This window comes from Squalius cephalus (assembly GCF_949319135.1).
Source record: "Squalius cephalus genome assembly, chromosome: 11".
Lineage (NCBI taxonomy): Eukaryota > Metazoa > Chordata > Actinopteri > Cypriniformes > Leuciscidae > Squalius > Squalius cephalus.
In genome coordinates, this window is record NC_137132.1 from 14,877,455 (window position 1) to 14,897,784 (window position 20,330).

The following is a 20,330-nucleotide window of genomic DNA, read 5'->3' on the forward strand; positions in this document are numbered from 1 at the left end:
TGCCAGCCGCTAGACCACGTTCCCCTTCAACGACACATTTAGCCATGAAAAATGTTCTTATATTCCCATATTTCCCATAAAAGGTAAGTATCTTCAGTGCGTGTTCACCACCCACAGCACATATGTACAGTACAGTAACTGCTCCAATAGCAACACAAATCACTATGCTGTCTATAAGTGCCCGAGTTAGAGAGATGAAAGAGATAATTTAACTTCGCTACTGCTACATCCATTACTCCCTCAGCAAGAGCTATATGACAGCAGACGCTGAATATATCATGATACTGATGGTGGCAATCCACTTGATTTTTGCAGCTCTCAAACAAATACGCTGCCCTTTTCTCGCTTTATTGCAAGTACACAAACACGCGCGTTTGTAAGGTCACGCGGAGCTACCTTCTGGAAGAGAGGCTTAATGGTCTCTGGCTGTTTGTCAATTATTCATGGAGGGCGCTAGAGCTTTTTGCATGGCGGTGTAGCACTAAATCCAAATAACAGAGCCCTGAGCTACATAGGCCACTCGTGCTAATGGCCAGGTCTCTGCTACCAGTAATTTAAATCATGCACTCAGAATTGATGTTAATTGGCAGGCTCATGTCTGGTGGCTCATACGTTAGTCAGAGACAGAGTCAGAGGTGGTGAGCCACTGATCAATAGCAAAAAAAACAAACAGATAGAGACCCGCCTCTAACAAACCTAAGTGCAGAGAGCCGCTCCCCTGGCAGGTGTTGTGGGCCAAATTTAATGGACTTGTATTTGTACATCCCCTCTGGGATGAAGGGCGAGGTTCAGTGTTTTATCGCCAACCATTAGATCCCTAAAGGCTCCCCTCTGCCTAAAATCATATCAGTGCCTTCACCGAAATGAGCTATGGTGGTTTCGTTCCCCTCAAGGACTGCAGAACCATGAAGGCTTGAGCTGGCATGCTTTTTTCTGATGCCTCCAAGGAGAGCAGAGACGCCTCTTTGGCTGAGTCCTATAGGAGAGCTCCTCTGATGGGCTGCAACATCATGTTTGAGAGGTGTTCTGACTGATGAAATATTCATGAAAGTGTGCACAATGCTAATTTATCGGAGACCTTTAGATCAAATGTTACACAACAGACATGAAACCCCTGACATGAAATCGTTATACCTACTTGCTGTATTGGTGTTTCAGAGAAGATATTTTTGCATATTTTAAAGTGCCCATATTATGCTTAAGTTTATTATTTTATTTTTAGGGTCTGCTATAATACATTTACATAATTTAAAGTTGAAAAAAATTCTCATATTGTACAATGCTGCAGCACCTCTTTTTAACCCTCTGCCTGAAACGCTCTGTTTAAATTCCTGTCTCTTTAAAGCCCCCCTTCCAAATCTCAGTCTGTTGTGATTGGTCAAAGGCAATAGAGTGTGTGTGTTGGAAATGTAATGCCTCTTACCATAATTGGGGTCCAGCTCCCAAGGCTTTATCTGCAGCTGTAAACATTATTATATCTATGGTAACTATGGTGTCGGCGTTTGAAGTTCACACCATGTTTTTTGGCCTCGCAACTATTCTTTGAGGATGGCTAAAATCAGGTTGATCCAGTTCAACTCACTGGCTGAAAAGTGTCTTGGACAAAATATGTCCATAATGCATCTGCAAACAAGCTACATATAAATGTCCCCCTTTAAAATGTAGACGGTGTTCTGAAGAATGCATGTGCTATTATTTGGAAATCAAGATCCACACATCCTTTCTCCATCTCTCTCCTGAGGGATAGGTTAGGACCCTGGTCTCTCAAGCCCACTGTCACTGAGACATGACAAACAGCAGTACCGGCCACTTAGCATTCATTAAGGATTTTTATGGATATCCAAAGCAGCCAGACAACCCTTCAAAAAGCCCACGAAAGTACAGGAATAGGGATCTTGTCAGTAGAAGGACTCTAGTTAATTTAACAGAGGCCGGGTTGGGCTCACTGAAGCAGACACCAAGAGCACTCAAGTCTTGCCTCAGGACACATGGGATATGGGTGCAGAATAACAACAACAGTAAAATACCTGTTGAAGTCACCACAGATCCTCCTTTGAGATTCTTCCTACAGCACCACATAAATCTCCAGAAATCCCCATTAAGCCTGGAAAGCCTGATCAAGCAACAGTAAGATGAATTATGAGTTTTGCAGTATAAAAACTGCCAGAAAGGAGAGCTGGGAAGCTGCAACAATGTGCAAAGAAAATAATCTTATTATATACTCTATTTTCTGAAAAAAAGAAAACAAATTGTTGGTGCTTGCCCAGGTAAACCTCGCCATCATGATGCTAGTGTTTTGGACCATTTATGACACAAGTTTCCTTCAGTGTAAGCCTATGGATATTTTTTTCTTGTTTTATAGTCCAAATCGTCGTCCTCATTTCCCTAATATGCCTACTATCCTACTAGCCTGGCTCCGCCCTCCTGCGTACTTCCGCTCAATTTTATTTCCCTTCAGTACTACGTCTGGGATTGTGGTGTATTCTTTGGTTTTCTCCGATAATTTTTTTGCCGGTCCAATCAGCGAACAGAAGGAGTGGCTGAGAACGATGACGTTGAGGTTGTGCGCTAGTTTGAGTTGTAGGGTTACGTCACGACCAAAGGTTAGCGATTGGTTATGGCAGATCCAGAGTGACTCTGGGCAGATCCAATAGTTTTAAACTTCAACAGAGTGCCCACCTACAAGGAAGTTAACGCTTGTCAATGGAGAGAGGCCAGACTCTCTGTACAAATGAAATGTACAAGAGTCTGGTAGAACCAGGCTACTGTCCTACTACATAATGGGTGAAAATACAAAAAATGACTAGCATTTCTGAATTCATACTAATAACAAAGTTTTTTTTTGATAATGACCTTAAATATCAGAAGCTTTTCTAGGGGTGGGACAAAATATCGATATATCGTTGTACTTCTCTGTGCGATATGAGAATCAATATGCTGGCGCCAAATATCAATATTTTAATTAATAAAATAAAGGCACTCTAAATAGATTTCCCAGCTCCCAGCGTCACTACTTCATGGCTCCTCGAGGTGGCGCTCAACACATAAATGAGGGAAAAGAGAACATAAGTTAACTAACCAAACACTTTCACTAACTACTTTCACCAAGATTCTGAAGTGCACATCCAAAGGACACTTTACCATCCCAGGTGTGGTACGATTGCATTCATACTAAATACCGTACATTCATGCTATTCAGAACATACTTTTTTAAACGTTAACACTCCTTGTTAAAAAGTTTGTTTCTCATTAAACGTAGCACCTATATGGTTTCAGACACACCTAGTCATTTAGAAATGTAATAGCACACCTAACCTTAACAAACCACATCATTTAAAGGGTAACTAAACCCCTGGTCAGAGCCTGACTCCACCCACTGGCAAATTTGAAAAATGCTAGAAAAGTAGGCAGAGCCCAGTGGAGAGGGGGCGTGTATCTGAGACGTATCTCTTTGCAGGCAAGGGCGTGGTTAGCTGGTACCCTCTGACATCACCGGCCACCATAACTTCCAATAGGAAAATTCAACTGCAGTAGCCACTGTTCAACCTGAAGAGGGCAGCACTCAGACGTTTTTACACCATATTTTGTAAAATTAAAACACTTTAAACACAAATGTCAAAAAAATTACTTGAATCAATGAACAGCACTAATAAAGCCCCATTCTTACAGATCATTAACTAAAAAAAGTTGGTTTAGGGTTTAGTTACCCTTTAATTTACGCTTAAGTACAATAACTTAGGTGTGGGATTTGGAAAATGTCCATAAAAAAAAAGAGTTCCACAATGGTGTAAAAAAAACTGCGGGATTTTTTTCTTTTCTTAATGACCTTAAATATCAGAAGCTTTTCTAGGAAACTGGGCAGTCAAATTTAATCACTTTTGAAAAATTTGACAAATTGAACAAATTTGAAAACAGAAAATGAATCACTTATTCAACAAAGGTTGAATCCATCAGTGTCATGGCACAAAAATCCACTTGTCCATTCAATGGCTAATGATACTGTGTTCATTATGTGGTTTTGGAAGAATAACAGAGTGTTCAGCAGCTGAGGTGTTCTCAACTCATCCCTTTCCATTCCACAACAGACTATAAGAAGCACTGCTTTTACTGACCGCACTCCTTTCTACAAACACTGTCTTTTAACAGTGTGCCCTTCAGCTTCCCTCCAAATGTTCAGAGGTGTGGACACACAAGTGTAAAAACAGCAGCCACCAATAACATGCTGAATGCTCAAATCTCAATCCCAGCTTAATACACAGAGATTCTGACTTCATATAGCTTTAGATTTAGTCTGTTTTTTTGTAAGACTTCAGTATTATTATTATAAATTATTAATTAAACTTTAGTGTTATTTTGTTGGCAATGTAAAATTAATCTTGAGACGCAATTTAACACGTTTTCATGTTGCCATTAAGTTTTCTAAAACCCTGCCAGTAAACAAGTTTCACACCCCCTCCTTGTGTCATGACTCCTGAGAATTAACGTCTCTAATATAAATTTTAGAAAAATCTGTGCATTGATTCACACAATTTAACAAAATCAGTGTTTTTTTTTACCATCACTCAATTTCACAGAGGTTTCAATTTATTTGCTTTAAAAATAGTGAAAATATATGTGAGGTAACCATCACTGTATATCTTTTTACCTGTATATCTGCTTTATCTCTGTATACGAATAAAAAATGTTTATATATCTATTTTTAAGTTCATTGCATTACAAGGTCAGAACAAGTTTGTGGTTCATTCAGCTGAACATGAAAGACCTGAGATGCTTTGAGAACAAAGAGGGGAAAGAAGAGATATGCTACAGCATCCAAATTCCAAATAAAGAAGAAAAACAATGTGTGGGCCCTCTCTGACCATAACTTTTCATTTCTAAAAACAGACACTAGACAGAAGCCAAATTTCTTCATGGGACATAAAAGGGCTCAGTTGATTCATGTATCAATGGCGGTGACCCTTTGTGCTTTGGAGATTTCGATAACTTCTGCAGGCCATGTGTATATCTAATATGCCTTAAACCGCAGCCACACCATGTGACCAGCACTTTGTAGTTGGGATTTTTCTTCTCAGAGTGATTAATGAAAAAGCGACTAACCTTGTACTGTTCTTGAATATGTAGCTCCCTAAAGTGCAGTAAAGGTTGCATTTACAAAAAAACATTTTTTTTTTTAACAAACTATGACATCAGATGGCAGTCTTTACATCATACATCAATTTTTCCTATTGAAAATTTTTTTTGGGACTCATGTTCCAACATGCAACTACGTGTTTTATTGCAGCAGGAATGTTGCCGGTGAATGTCAGTCATCCATTCGTTTGGTCTATTCAGGGCATGAACTGTGCAGAGAACTCATTAGATTCATGAACATACCCTAAAAGCTGCAACACAACATATTGTGGTCAAACTGATCCTGTACACAATTGTACCCTAGGGATTATCAAGTTGTTATCTGAGAATAACGCATCCCTAGTCAGTGAGAAATTCAACACATGTACAGTTATAGTCTGAGTCTGACAGAGAGAAAAACGCCCACACACATCTGCAAATAAATGATCACAGTTAGCGCATACACAAAGTGTTGTTTATGTTTGGAATAGCACACCACCATACTAGTCTGACTATTTCTGGAGCATATAGTATGCATACTATGCACAATATATGAACTTTCTGCATGCATACCCAAGGTGATCTAATGCCTCACACTTGACTTTACCATCCATTTCCATGGTGGCGAATAAACAGAAGTAATTACCAATCACGATATTTTGTAGCTTTTTCTTGACTAATCACTTGTTTTTGTGATTAGTCAAGAAATTGTCAAATTGTCTTTGTAACTTAAAAATCTGAAATAAAATAAAAATTAAATGAAAAGCTTAAAATAAAAACAAACAAACAAATGAATATAAGAAATGTTTCCTTGGCAACTAATTGCAATAAAATAAAAATAAATTAAATATAAATATAAAAATAAAAGCTATTTCAAAATATTAATAAATACTATAAATAATGCTAAAATAACAATACTATGACTTGCAGAACAATGCAATGTGACAGCAATGTTCATCACACACTGTTCCCCAGTTTCTGTATTAATGAAACAAGGAAGTCATGTAAAAGCAATGCAGTGTATTACTGTTTGAAACTGTCATAAAATGGCACTTACTTGGAGAGCGAAACACCTCCTACTTTTCCAATGAGATCCTCGTGGTGCAGAACTGCATCATTCCAAGGAATGTTCAGGAATTTCAGAAGCGTCCTCATCCACTTTTCTGGGTGCAGAACGAGCTGTTCATAGTGCATAGGAAGGCACTTGTCCGCTGCCTCCAGGCACTGTGTGTACATTGTCTCAATGGCCCGGTTCCACTTTGTTAGGCAGTCCCGGTAGCTGCTCAAGTCAAAGCCAGCAATGGTGACCTTACGGGAGATCATAGAGTGGACAGAGGCCCTGCCGTCGCGGACCATGAGGATGAACTTAGCATGAGGGAAGATCTTAGCCAGATAAGTGAGTGATTTAAGAGCAAAGGGATCTTTATTACATAGGAAGTTGGCAGGTTCTCCGTGTTTTACGATAATCTCCAGTAGGAAAGCTTGCATGGCTGAATCCAAGACCTCATCCGTCACTCCAGCTTCATCTAGACGCATTTTCTCCCGCCCAGAGCGGCTCCACATCTGCTTCATGGCCAGGATGCGTGGGATAACGCGCGTCTCTTCCCCACAGCGTACATCGGGGTGAGCGTCCAACATGGCCCTCATAAGAGTGGTGCCGCTGCGAGGGACGCCGCCGATAAATATAAGAGGCATGTCTTTATTGTAGATGAAGGGGTTGCTGAGGTTCTGGCCCGTACGCAGAGTGGTACGCAGGCTGCTCACCAGTGGCTGGCTGCGCTCCTCTATCCGGTGGTGGCACTCCATGGCATGCCTACCCAAGTAGAAGACTGTGATGGAGCTGATGACCAGGCAGGCCACTAGTAAGTTCTGCTTCAGCTTGCCGATCATCTCGGGGGCGAGTGGGAGGGCCGGAAGAGGATCCAGTGGAGGAGTGGGATGGGGAAGAAGCAGATAAAGGGATGGTGAGGTCGGGCAAAGTGTGTTGATGTGAACGCCCGATACTCAGGACTGGCCGTGACGGAGCAAGTGGAGGCTGGGATCTGCTGTACGCAGCTCTCGTTGAGTACCTGAATCCATCAGGCCTGAAACACACAATAGAACAGATTAACCTCCTCATATAATAGCAGCATTTGTTTGTCAATGACTATTATGCATGACCATGGTAAAGGTAACAGTCTTAGGAAACTCTAGTTTAAACATGTGCCATGTAGGGATGTCATTAGGGATGTCCCGATCCGATCCATGTCATCGGTATCGTGCCGATACTGGCCAAGAACGCTTGATCGGAGATCGGAGGGGAGAAAAAAATATGATCCGATACCTATTAGGGGTGGAACGGTACATGTATTCGCATTGAACCGAAACGGTACGTGCGTCACGGTTCGGTGCATGGATTTACACGGAGAATACACGGTATAAAAAGAAATAAAAATCGCGTGCACATTAATTAATGTAATGCGGAACTACTGTTAGATACGCGCATAGACATATGCGGGTTCTTTAGGGACACCTAATCTGTAGCCCTGCCTTAGCTCTGAACGCGCGTCTATTTCGCTTCAAACGCTCGCTTTTATACGCGCGTCCTATTCGCTTTGGATGCGCGAATGGATTCAAAATGTTCAAGCGTCGAACTAGACGCGATTAGGGATGTCCCGATACCACTTTTTCACTTCCAATACCGATACCGAAGCTTTGGCTATTTGCCGATACCGATATCAATCCGATATTTTTATTTTATTCTTGAACTAATACTAATAATAATAAAATATATGGAAGCACTTTGCTCAATTAGCCACATAAAAACATCTCACTCAAATGGAGAACAAATACTTCTCCAGTATATAGTCCACAACAACAGTTGATAATGAAAGACTGCCACCCTTTATTCAAAAGACCTTGAGATATGTTTGGTAACTGTACCTGAATGAATTTAAAAATGAATTTGCTATATTTCAGATCAATATATTTGTTTCCTTAAAATTTTAATTAATTAACTTTAACTTTATTCTCATCTGAATTATAAATAATTTATTTCTGTATAAAATACTACTACTATTAAAAACACATTTGATTTTCTTTTTTAATCAATGTAGAATGTGTAACTTAAAAATAAACAGATTAATTGCTCTGTTTTAGGACAAGAAATGAAAAACAATGCAATATGATGAATGTCCAAAAGATGAGGTAATTTTTGCTTTTAAACAGCGTGTGTGTGTGTGTGTGTGTGTGTGTGTGTGTGTGTGTGTGTGTGTGATTTTGGTTGGGTGACAGTTGTAGGTTACAGTTTGACAAAAGCACAATGTTGTGTTTTACACAAATATAAGTAGGCTAAACACTTTGCAGTTTTAATGATGTCCTGTATGAACAAAATGACGGAGTATGTTTTTATGCTTCCACTGTTTGATCGCACCCGTGCCTCTCTCTCTGACACACACACACACACACACACACACACACACACATTCCAGCATTGCAATCTTGACATCGCAGCCTGTTCATTATGCTGCGTTCACACCAAACGCGAATAGAGTGTCAAATTCGCGTCTATCACGTATATATATATTTTATATATAAATATTTTATATATAAATAACACATTTTTCTTAAATATATACATGGATGTGTGTGTATTTATATATACAAAATAATTTTGCACAGTACACACACATATATTATGTGAACACAAACTTTTATTTTGGATGTGATTAATCGCGATTAATCGTTTCACAGCCCTAATTTAAACCTCATGAAGTGGTTAGTTCATAAGGAATTGATTAAACAGACTACGCAAAACACAGAGATATAGGAGTAAAAACCCATGCACTTATCTTAGATGTTGAATTTCAGAGGATTTCTGAAAGCGCACTGCACTGCTAAGGCAAATGCAAAAAAGGTAAGCAGCGAGCTCATTGGCTACTGGTATGGCAGCAGGAACCAAACCAGCTGTGCCCTATAGATAACGATGTGATTATGAACAGGTCAGTAAAAGGACCTATTAATTATGGATCAAAGACAAATACTGCATTTGTAATCATACTTGAAAAAACTAAATGAATACCACTAGCTGCCCTGTTCAACCAAAAAAATGGCCTCAAAATAAACTGAAAAGAAAGAAGCTTTAACAAAGCAAATGGACTGAACAAAAAATGCTAGCGAGTACAAAAATATATCAGACTTCAAAGTATTGGACGATAAGCACAATTGGATTTTGGAAAGCGACACTAGCAAGATATAGTGGTCTGAAATAAGAGACAGATCTGGTCGGATATCTTAAGATTGACTCATGTTTCCACCCACTCTCCAACACATCTCCACCAGCAACAAGATGTATGACCTTGCAGTCTTTAATTTGCACAGTGCGCTACACAACCTTAAGGAGTGGGTGTCCCACTCAGCACAACAAACAGTGCACATAAAACTTGACCACACTGTTCTGGCTCAGGCACGTTGGGTTTGTTGCAAGGTTTTGCTATTCTCTGACCAAAGTGTAGCACAAGTTGGCCCGTGTCAGCACTGCACTGCATAAACATGCTGGCGAAGGGTTAATGGCAAGGGAGAATCCTTGTGGATAATAATAGGGATACATGATAATTGATTAATCAATTTATTGGTTATCGGCACATCCCGACTCTTGATACCTTAGCTGCTACAATAACCTTAAATGTTCGCAGTATATTGTCGTCTAAACAGCAATCAGGTTATTTGTCAAAATAATCATACTGTGATTTTATTTGGCCAAGATTATGCAGGCCTTAACAAGCTCCAATAATGTCTTGGCACTGTTTTGATAACTTCCAAGTGCAAGTACAACATTTGCCTTGGCCTATTTTAAAACAAAATAAATCGATGAGCTGTAATTGTTGTTTTTTTAGTTTATTCTAACTAATTCTAATTTAGTCCTCTTTTACTGCAAACCTAAATACTATTATGACTGTCAAACACAGTACAAAAATGTGCTCCAATAGGCTAATTTCCTAGCCTGACAAGCCAGACCCACATCAAGATGCTGGGTCTGGGAACACATCATTGGCAGGGCTCAATCCGAGGGGCGGGATAAACAGTTGTCTTTCAAATTCCCTCTGCACTCAATAGGTTAGCGCTACAAGCAACCAGAGCATTTTCCCACCAGCGGAGCTAGATGATAGATGAAACTTTTGCCTTATCCGGTCGGCAAAACTCTGAACACATTCAGTGCCATTCTTTGTTCTTTTCTCAAAGAAAAGCTTAACTCCAAGTCTTCCAGAGTCGCGGCCAAAGCCGATTCGAAAGACCTCTCTTAGCCAGCAGCAGGAGCCATCTTCTTTGTTTTCAAGTAGCAGGGAATTCACGCGAAACCGTCGCAACTCTGCCGTCATTATGTTAAGCCCGCCCACCGACTCTATACACAATGTGATTGGCCTGACTAGAGTTTGGTTTTTCCAGCTCGCAAGCCAACGGAGAGTTGCTAGACGACACTGGCTGCAAAATAAAATTTGCTGCCGCTAGGGTGCGTCTAGATTTCTAGGCTACTAATGTCCATATTTCTAAGACAACCATTTGAAACTAGATCAGTCGTAATGTTCATTACATTACTTACAGGTCTCATCAAGGGAACAAAAGGTGTGTGAAGGCATTAAGCCACTTCACTCAAAGCGGTCCTGTGAGACCCTCTCAAGACATCCGAAGGAGGTTACCCACAATGACCCACCCGGGAACCCAGCCAATTGAGTTTAGTGAGACACCTGAGCCTGGAACCGCTGGGAATCTATTCCAGGATGCTAGTGATGGTAAAGTGACCCTTAATTGACACAGCTCTTCATCTCTGTCCACACAAAGGAGATTATCTGTGATCACCATTATAGCCAAGAAATTCTTAAATAACCAATATTGCATTATCTTACATCATATGATGAGAATCCCCTATAGCCCCACACAGGTACTTGTGCACACAGACAGATTCAGATGCCATTAGGGAATCTACTGAAGCTGCAGGGAACAAATATTCATCACCAAGGCTGCGGTTTCCCTTATAAAACGGATAGTTCCGATCCTGGATGCTGATTGGACAATTCAGTCTACTGTGCTTAAACACACTATACAAGAGATCAATTATGTCAGGAAATGATGGCATGTTAATTGGGTGGCAATAAAATTGGTTTAATAATATATTGGTTTACTATAATAAATTGGTTTAACATTTTAATGATTGTTCTTGTGGTTCTACAATAAAAAAGAGGGACAGAGAGAAATAGAGAGTGAGTGATTATTGTTCACTGGCAGTTGACAGCTGGGAGGAGTTCATACCAACTCAAGGACGATGCAGCATAAGCAAGCTGAATTTAGAAAATAAACGTTCACGATTGAATTTGTTCACTAAGAGGCCATTCACACAAAACACATTTTTGGGCTTAAAAATCTGAGACGCAGGGCAGTGGAATGAAAAACAAAATTGTGCAAAAGAGTGCAACGGTCAAGCACATCTGTCTAGAACGCTTACATACAAAAACTATGGAGAAGCAGTGGAGCAGTCTGAAAAAACAACTTGGCAGTTCATGAAAATACAATGGAAAAGCAGTGCATTGGAATGAAAAAAGGTGTTCTGTGTGAATGGCACCTAACAATGTTCAACGGCGTACACGCATAATGTAATTTTAACTGAAAGTAACTCAACAACATTCCCACAACAGTATCATTTACACCGCCTCACAAATAACGCATTATGTTTAACAGCGAGGTGGAAATGACAATGAGGTAAATTACATTTTAATTACATTAGGCTAGTATTTTATGTGTTCTAAATATACCTGTATGAAACAACGCACAATAACATACTGCTCACAAGTTTATGGCATGGTAAGATATTTACCTTGATTTTTTTTTCCATATACCATCTCTCATGTTTGACCTCAATCTTAGTTTTAACTAATATTGTGTTTCTCTTTGGTAGTCATCAAACATACTAAATGAACCGTTATTTCATACATTTCAAATTCTGATCCTAATTCGTCATCTATATACGGTTAGTCACTTTCTTTCTGTATTCCTGACAGAAATAAAACTGCTCTGAAAAACACTGAATTCCATGTCGATGTTGTTCTTGACGTCTATCTTACGCCGTTAATGATACGATTAGATAAACGTCAGAACCGCGACATCTTATGAACACCAGCCGCCTCTGATAAGTGCTAGGAACTTAAACCTCTCTTTCAAGGTCTGTGCAGATTTACTTTGATGGAGAGGGCCTTGCTCGTGATGGATTTCTTGGCCACAGGCTGTTAGTGCTGACAGATGGTAAACAGGAATTCCACACCCAGAATCCTCAGTGTAATGGATGAGACTCTCCACAGGAAGAGGCGATGTTGTTCAGGAACATCTTCCCTGAAATGTGTCACAGGATGAGTCACGGTTTCATCCTCTTCCCTGTTTGTTTTAGGTTCAAGCTTACTTATAAAATGTTCATATGTTAGAAACCCACTCAAGTTCATTCCACAGAGAAGAAACGGATCTCAGTTTTTGGCTAAGACATAAGCTGACTGGGATGTTGCAGAGTTCAGACTAGTAATGAGTATAAGACGGATACATTACTGATCATGAAGAAATCATTGAACAAATGGAAGGCATGGATGCTTAGTCATTTACAGACATTTTAAAGGCAGCATCATATGGATGTAAATCACTCCACACCACCAAGGAGCAACCTCTTAGCTGATTTACTATTGTGGTGAAGCAATGTTTGGTCTCGAGTTTCACATTCGTGAAAAAGAAATCAAGAAGGTGTTGGTATTAAATTAATAGAGCTTCCACACTTCTGTTATGGATATCCTCCACTGGATTTGACATTGATCTGTTTGGGAATCCTCCACAGGCCTGTGCTGAAACCAGACCACAGCACCACTTAATAAGACAAAGAGTCTGAGAAACATTTCTTTAACAAGACATGAAGGGTGTCTCATTCTTCTTTAACACAACAATGGTGGGGGGTTGCATTTTAGCTTCTGGAATGAAGTGTCCTTCTTGTCTTGGTTACACCTTTCCTTAATGATGAGCTTTTTTGAATTAATGAATGACATTAAAGGGTTAGTTCACCCAAAATTGAAAATTACCCCATCATTTACTCACCCTAAAGCCATCCTAGGTGTATATGACTTTCTTCTTTCAGCCAAACACAATCGAAGTTATATTAAAAAAATAACCTGGCTCTTCCAAGCTTTATAATGGGAGTGAATAGTAACTATGATTTTGAAGCCCAAAAAAGCGCATCCATCCATCCATCCATCATAAAAGTAATCCATACGGCTCCAGGGGGGTTAATAAAGGTCTTCTGAAGCGAAGCGATGGGTTTTTTAAGAAAAATATCCATATTTATAACTTTATAAACTATTATCACTGTCTTCCGGAAACAGCCGTATGTGAGTCAAGTGACCTCTGACCCGACGCGTAGGATGTAGAAGCAACAAATTCAAACTCCTCTCTTCTCTTATATCGAAATCCTCCAACATTTCTCTTTAAAAATTCTCGGTTTGTACTTCTAATTTGTGACCGTAGTTTTGTTTTGCTCTAACCTCTGTTCGCTAATACGTAATGCGTCAGGGTCAGAGGTTACTCTTCAACCAGAACTAGACTCACGTACGACCATTCCCGGAAGAAAGTGATAATGGTTCATGGGCGTCGGAACCATTGTATATGGGTGGGACAAGACCCACCCACTTTTTAAGACCAATGATATTGGACCCACTTACTTTTACCGTCTCTGATTCAGCGCATGATATTGGACCCACTTACTTTTACCGTCTCTGATTCAGCGCATTTGTCTTTTCATAGCGCAGTCAGTCAAATCCATTCCACTTGAGGAATTCCCTAATAAATTAAACTCCATTTCCGCTGAATCGCTACATTATATTTCTCAACGAGCCGCAACTGACGAAAGTAACCGCCCGTTGTACCCTTTCAGTCAAATATTGCGTTGCAAACATCAATAACAGCTTTAAGTTGTCATTGCTGGCAAATTACCATGGTATTAGCGGGATAATCCACGGATAGCTGTGCATTTAATGCACGAAGTCGAGGCAAAGAAGTGAAGTGGAGTTTAGTTTACTTGTTTTAATTAAAAGGCACCAGAATATATGAAATGGTATTTAACAGTTACTCCAGTAAACATTTTTCTGGGGGAGGACCCACCCACTTTTTTTTTCTTCCGACGCCCATGTAATGGTTCATCAAGTTAGAAATATAGATATCTTTCTGACAAAAACACATCACTTCACTTCACTTCACTTCAGAAGGCCTTTATTAACCCCCTGGAGCCATATGGATTACTTTTATGATGGATGGATGCACTTTTTTTGGCTTCAAAATCTAAATGTACCATTCACTCCCATTTTAAAGCTTGGAAGAGCCAGGATATTTTTAAATAACTCTTGGCTGAAAAAAGAAAGTAATATATACTGGCTTGAGGGTGAGTAAATTATGGGATCATTTTCATTTTCATTTTGGGGTGAACAAGGTAAAAACCTTTAATACTCTTATTTATCAAGGACACATTAAATAGGTCGAAAATGACTGTAAAGACACTATAATGTTACAAAAGGTATCTATTTCAAATAAATGCTCTACTTTCTAATAAATTTTCTACTCATAAAAAGAATGCTGAAAAATATATTGCTGTTTCCACAAAAGAATATGTGGTAGAACAACTGTTTTCAACATTGATAATGGTTTGAGTTTTATGTTTCTTGAGCAGCAAATCAGCATATGAGAATGATTTCTGAAGGATCATGTGACACTGAAGACTGAAGAAATGATGCTAAAAATTCAGCTTTGCCACCAAAGGAATAAATTAAAATTTAAAATATATCAACATAGTTTTTTTATATATTACACTTAATAATATTTTATATTTTTACTGTTTTTTCTCAAATAAATGGCACCTTATTGAGTATGAGACTTTCTATAAAATAAAAACTAAAAATCTTATCAACCCCAAACAGTAAATGTATCAGCCATCAACCATATTTCTACACAAAATAGTATATCATTTTGATGTTTATTGCTTATCGGCCAAAATAATTAGCCTATTTAGTTTTTTCTTTTAAAAACCAAGATTGGATGTTTCGAAAGCCTGAGAAAAGGGGTTTCTTAGACTAAAGAAAGTCTAACAATTCAGACATGAGAAAAGATCAAACTCAGTAATCTTCCCTTTCATACAACACTGATCCTTCCTTAGGAGGTTCAGTCTGGACCACTTGAACAAAACCCTTCAGAAAAGAAACCTCTGGAAATGAAATTCAGCAACAGTGAATGAGCAACAGACAAAGTGAGCAGGATACTTTTCATTTTAGATATGAAGGCTTTCTGTTCAAAGAGCAAGGAGAGAATGGGAACATTGATGAAAAAAGTGCTGCATGAGCAGAACCACGCTATCATTCTCGAATTTGACAGCCGTGTGTTGATGGCATTTCTGAGCGATTACAAAAGACACAAAAGGAGTGCTCCGGTCACGCTGTACGCGTCAACCATTCCTTAACAATCAAGCACATGCAACCACTTTCTACCTACTGTCTCACCTATTCAATGCAAATATGCAACCATTTCAGTTTCCACAAAAAGCACTTAGAAATTACAGTTTTAGGTATAGTAGAAATGCACAATTTATCTGTACCATCTCGATAACCAGTTAATCTTAGTTTTTTTTATATCAGTTGGTATTGGTATTATTATTTTTGTTACCACTAATGGTAGTTAGGCTCTTCATTTAACCCTCACTTAAAGCTAATCTTTAAAAACACTAATAATTATTTTTGTATACACAAAATAGTACAGAATTGTAATAACAGCCGTAGCATCCAATAATCCACTTATTGGTATCAGAATTGTAATATCTGCACATCCCTAAAATATAGGAAATCCAAAGCTGTTTCACTGAAACATGTTGGCCATTGGTTAAACCTGATTCTTCAGTCAAGGATGGGACACAGAGTGGCATTATGCCACTCGCTAATCTCTGATGGTCTTATTTCTTACGACCTCCGACCCCAAGGCATTCTGTAGAAAGCCTTTTAAGATCACATTACTTCATCCACATGCTGACAGCAATTCTACATTTCGAGAGAAGCTTTTAGGTTCTTGAATGAGCTTGAATAAATCGTGCGATACCAAACACATTTTGCAGCACATTTAAAATGATCTACGACAATGTCGACTTGAGAACCAAGGGGCCTAATCTAATATTCAGATGTACCAACTAGAGTGCCCAAAGTGTGGTGTTGCAGTGCTAAAACTGATCTGAAGTGGCAATTCAATCAACTCACAAGCACAAAACCTCCAGAGTAATTTCTCCGTAGTTCAGAATTGGCTGACAATCTCGGAGTAAAAACATCTCAATCCCCACTGCCTTCTAGTGGCTGGGTCAAAACTACAAAAGAAACACAAAATTAATCAGGATTAAAAATATGATCCGTCAATGTGGTCGTGAATGTAGGTTTTAGCCTCTAAAAAAGGGACACAACACCACAGAAGTCACCTTTCTGCTTCCATGCATGTTGAAAGTCCATATTTCAGGTCTCTGTACATAATAATGATTGCGCAAAATGCAAGGACAGATCAATACACAAGTGTTGCGCTTGTTAAAGGAAACCACAAGAGAAGTTAGTGTTACAGCAGAAGTGTTATCAGAAAAAGACTGTCCATCAAACAGATATCAGTTGTTTAAGCAGACAGGGAACACTAGTACAATCCTAATCTAATGCTGAATTCTTAATAAGCAAAAAAAAAAAAAAAAAGTACTTAAATGTTATGCTTTTTCAGCCTATACAAATGAAATAAATATATTAAACAAACAAAAATAGTATACATTTGAAAAACTTTTCAAAAGTCTATGAGACTAGTCAACTTCAGGGATCTCACCGATACGTTTACAGCAGTGATATGACTAAAACTCAGTCGAGAACCCAGTGAAAAGTCAATAAACAGAAATATACATAAATATATATATATGAGAGAGAGAGAGAGAGAGAGAGAGAGAGAGAGAGAGAGAGAGAGAGAGAGAGAGAGAGAGAGAGAGAGAGAGAGATCTGAATTCCTGTGTCATGCATCACATCTTACAACAGTTAGTGTATCAGGTTCTCTCTCAGGTCTGACAAGAAATCACTCAGTCAGTGGTCATTGATTGCACAACCTCATTTCAATGAAAGGTATTTCTATTGTCCAAAATAATCTTTTGAATCTCAAGGGGGCTGTCTGGCCATAAATTATGAATTTGGCTGAAGTGACTGCCAGGCCATGAGACTACAGACAGCTCTATTCAATAAAACCTAAAGAGAACATACTGCCAATAAACAAATAAATGTCTGCAAGGAATCATTTAATTTTGTCACACTTAATAACATGTTCTTCCTGTTCAAGACAAAAATCAGTTAAATAAGCTTATATAAAACAAACCACTATAAATCTCGTGTCTAGGCGCATTATATATATTTTGTTTTTATTTCCGTTGACAAGCACATCATCATCATCATCATCATCAGGGTTTGATAACAGACTAACCAGATGAATGACAGCTCGACTGTCGTCCTACACAGTTCAATTCATACGCTGGCACGTGCCAAGTCCGCATCATTTTCCCCCAGTTCAAAACATACGAGAGGCAAGACCAGTTTTTTGAAGACTCAAAAACTTAAGGAGGTCTACAATAAGGAAAAGAGGAGTTTTTGTTCTCGCCGAAGGAAAGTAGATTGATATGCGGTTAGTACGGGTGTTGTTGTAAATACATTGTAACGCTGCAACACTTTGGGGTTATATATAAAGAGGCGTACCTGGTTTGGTAGATCCGTCGCAATAGACGATTAATGGGTTACACAAGAACTATTTGTACTCGGGCACCAACGCATAGACGAGCCATTCGCTTAAGCTGTTCCATTCACCGCTTTAAAATGCGACACTCTGGACGTCTCGTCTCGACGCTGCACTCACCACAACTGTATCACATCGAGAGCTCGTCACCTTCACTGGGTTGCCAGATGTCCAGTATATCGCTTTAACTTCACACAGACGTATTTATTAGCTCACCATCTCAAACACGCACGACCTGAAAAATTATACGATTATTTGGAATGTATTATTTTATTTATAAATTGTTGAGAGTAAATCTCCTCTCCGCATATCACTGTCCTTCGTGAGGAGCTTTTATCTCACAGGCAACACGATTTACTGGTTCACTGTCTGAAGAAAAAAAAATAATAGCAACACTCTGATTGGCCCAGAGTCGAGTTGACGTGAGTGTTTCGACGTCTGCTATAGGTTAATGCTCTCAGTTTGCTTTAACCCCGCCCTCTTTGGTTGTGTTTTGCAAGGGAGCACCGTGGTGCTACGGGGTTCTTAAAGGGAAAGCGCACATGAAAAGGGATCTTGTGATGATGAACTAAAGACTGCGGCTTAGCCTACTTCATTCCCCCCGGAAAGTCGGTATTCCAGTAAATATCGCTGACATTAACAGAGTACAATATTTTTAACACTTTAAATAATTTATAGTTATAGAAACTAAAACATAATTTAAAAAAAAAACATGCATCTCTTTTATTTTAGAATTTTAGCCTATATTCATGACGCATTTTTTTCCGAATAGACAAATTTCACACTGAAATAAAAGTTGCTCAAAAGTTAGTGTTCATTGTTAGCTAAATAGTGCTACTCCATATTTGCACCACCATATTTGCATGGAATCAAATTTCCTATTTCTGAGCTCTTTTCCAAGTGACATTTTATTCAACTGTTCCTTGTAGAAATTTGGATACTCGACTTCAAGAGTTGAAACCTGGTTGAAATGCATGCAGCATTACTGGCAAAATATGCTTCATGCAGAATAAGTTGAATTTGACAGCCATTACTGCACTAATAGACCATAACATGAAAACAGAGCACTCAGCTTCTCCAGAGCCAAGATATTTTGAGCCCATAAAAGCTCCCATCACCATAGTTTCTCAGCCCATGTTTCACGTTTCTTACTAATGCGGTGGTCAAATGCACTAGATGTGAAGCTGACATTCTTCAAAAGAGGGACGTTTTGTTTTTTATCATATTCAGCACAGCCATTTGTGCCACTAGTCTTGTATATAGAAAAATACATAAGATATGTTTATGCTACAACAGACAACTCTTTAATTTGAAATATTATATTATATTATATTATATTAATTATATTGTATTATATTATATTATATTATATTATATTATATTATATTATATTATATTATTATGGACAGAACTTCAAGATGGATCATAGTCTTTTTCCTCTTGTCCCTTTAAAATCGATACATCACGGTCAGATCTCTTTGAACAGAGGCTCTTCAAAGGGAGATGTGTACCTGTGAGCGTAAATTATATCTTGTATTGGTTATAAACTATAGACCAGTAATATCTTGGTCACTTCAAAGGTCTCGTAAACCGGTATCCAAAAAGCACAGATGATCATTAGATCCCACAACTTACAAGCTTAATTATGATTTTTCCTTATGTTCACTTTAGTAGGAAGCTCTCAACAGTTCGGGGTTTTGTGAAAAATCATTCTCACCATCCTTTTCAGTGAGATGACAATCAAACAAAAGTCACATTCCCTCTGGGGGCCATTTTTCCTGGTCTGTAGCTCCGGCTATTCAAATATCATCTGTGAAAGATGACAAAAATATGGCCGCTATATAATGACTAACAAGCAGGTGGGTCAGAAATGGCATCTTTAACAATATGTCCCCGGAGAGTGGAATGGATGGTGCCGAGAAAGCACACCAAAGTGTGGGAACAGATGGGTCCTGAGAGAATGGCAGGAAATCACAGCCTGTGTGGTGCAACATAGTGTGTCGCCGTATGGGCCTGTTCAAATCTGCAGTGGGACAGGCTCCGGGGCAGAAAAAAAAGGGCCACCCCCGAGTGTGAACTCATCTGTGCATTTTGCTTCATGTGGTTGCTTGCATAAACACTTGCTGCATTCTAAACACATACAGCTTTGGTGGAATGAATCTTTGCTCTAGAGAAAGACACTGAACCCCTGGATGTTCAAATGTGATGTATTTACACATAAACTGAAAACTGAAAGCTGCCTTGAATTTAAAAGCATTTGCTAAATAAACCCACCCTGGGGAAAAAAAACATTAGGAGGACTGAATAAATAAAAAAAATGTATTTTATTTTATTTTATTTTATTTTTGGGGTGTACTATCCCTTTAAAAATAATTTATTAAAGGGATAGTTCG

At 38.8% G+C, this 20,330-nt stretch overlaps 1 protein-coding gene across 4 annotated transcripts in view; it reads right to left on the minus strand.

Moving 5' to 3' along the window:
- The window catches only part of tpst1 (tyrosylprotein sulfotransferase 1), a 43,804-nt gene extending 25,492 nt beyond the window's left edge, over nt 1-18,312 (minus strand). For 2 of the 4 annotated variants that reach the window (XM_079885033.1, XM_079885031.1), the window contains exons 1-2: nt 17,901-18,308; nt 6,167-7,193 (exon numbers count right to left, since the gene is read on the minus strand). In XM_079885033.1, the coding sequence (XP_079741159.1) occupies nt 6,167-6,999 (833 nt within the window). In that variant the 5' untranslated portion in view covers nt 7,000-7,193; nt 17,901-18,308. Of the gene's footprint in view, nt 1-6,166; nt 7,194-17,900 lie in introns of all 4 variants that reach the window. The other 2 variants (XM_079885032.1, XM_079885034.1) reach the window with 2 other exon arrangements.
- Between the last annotated feature and the right edge of the window lie 2,018 nt (nt 18,313-20,330).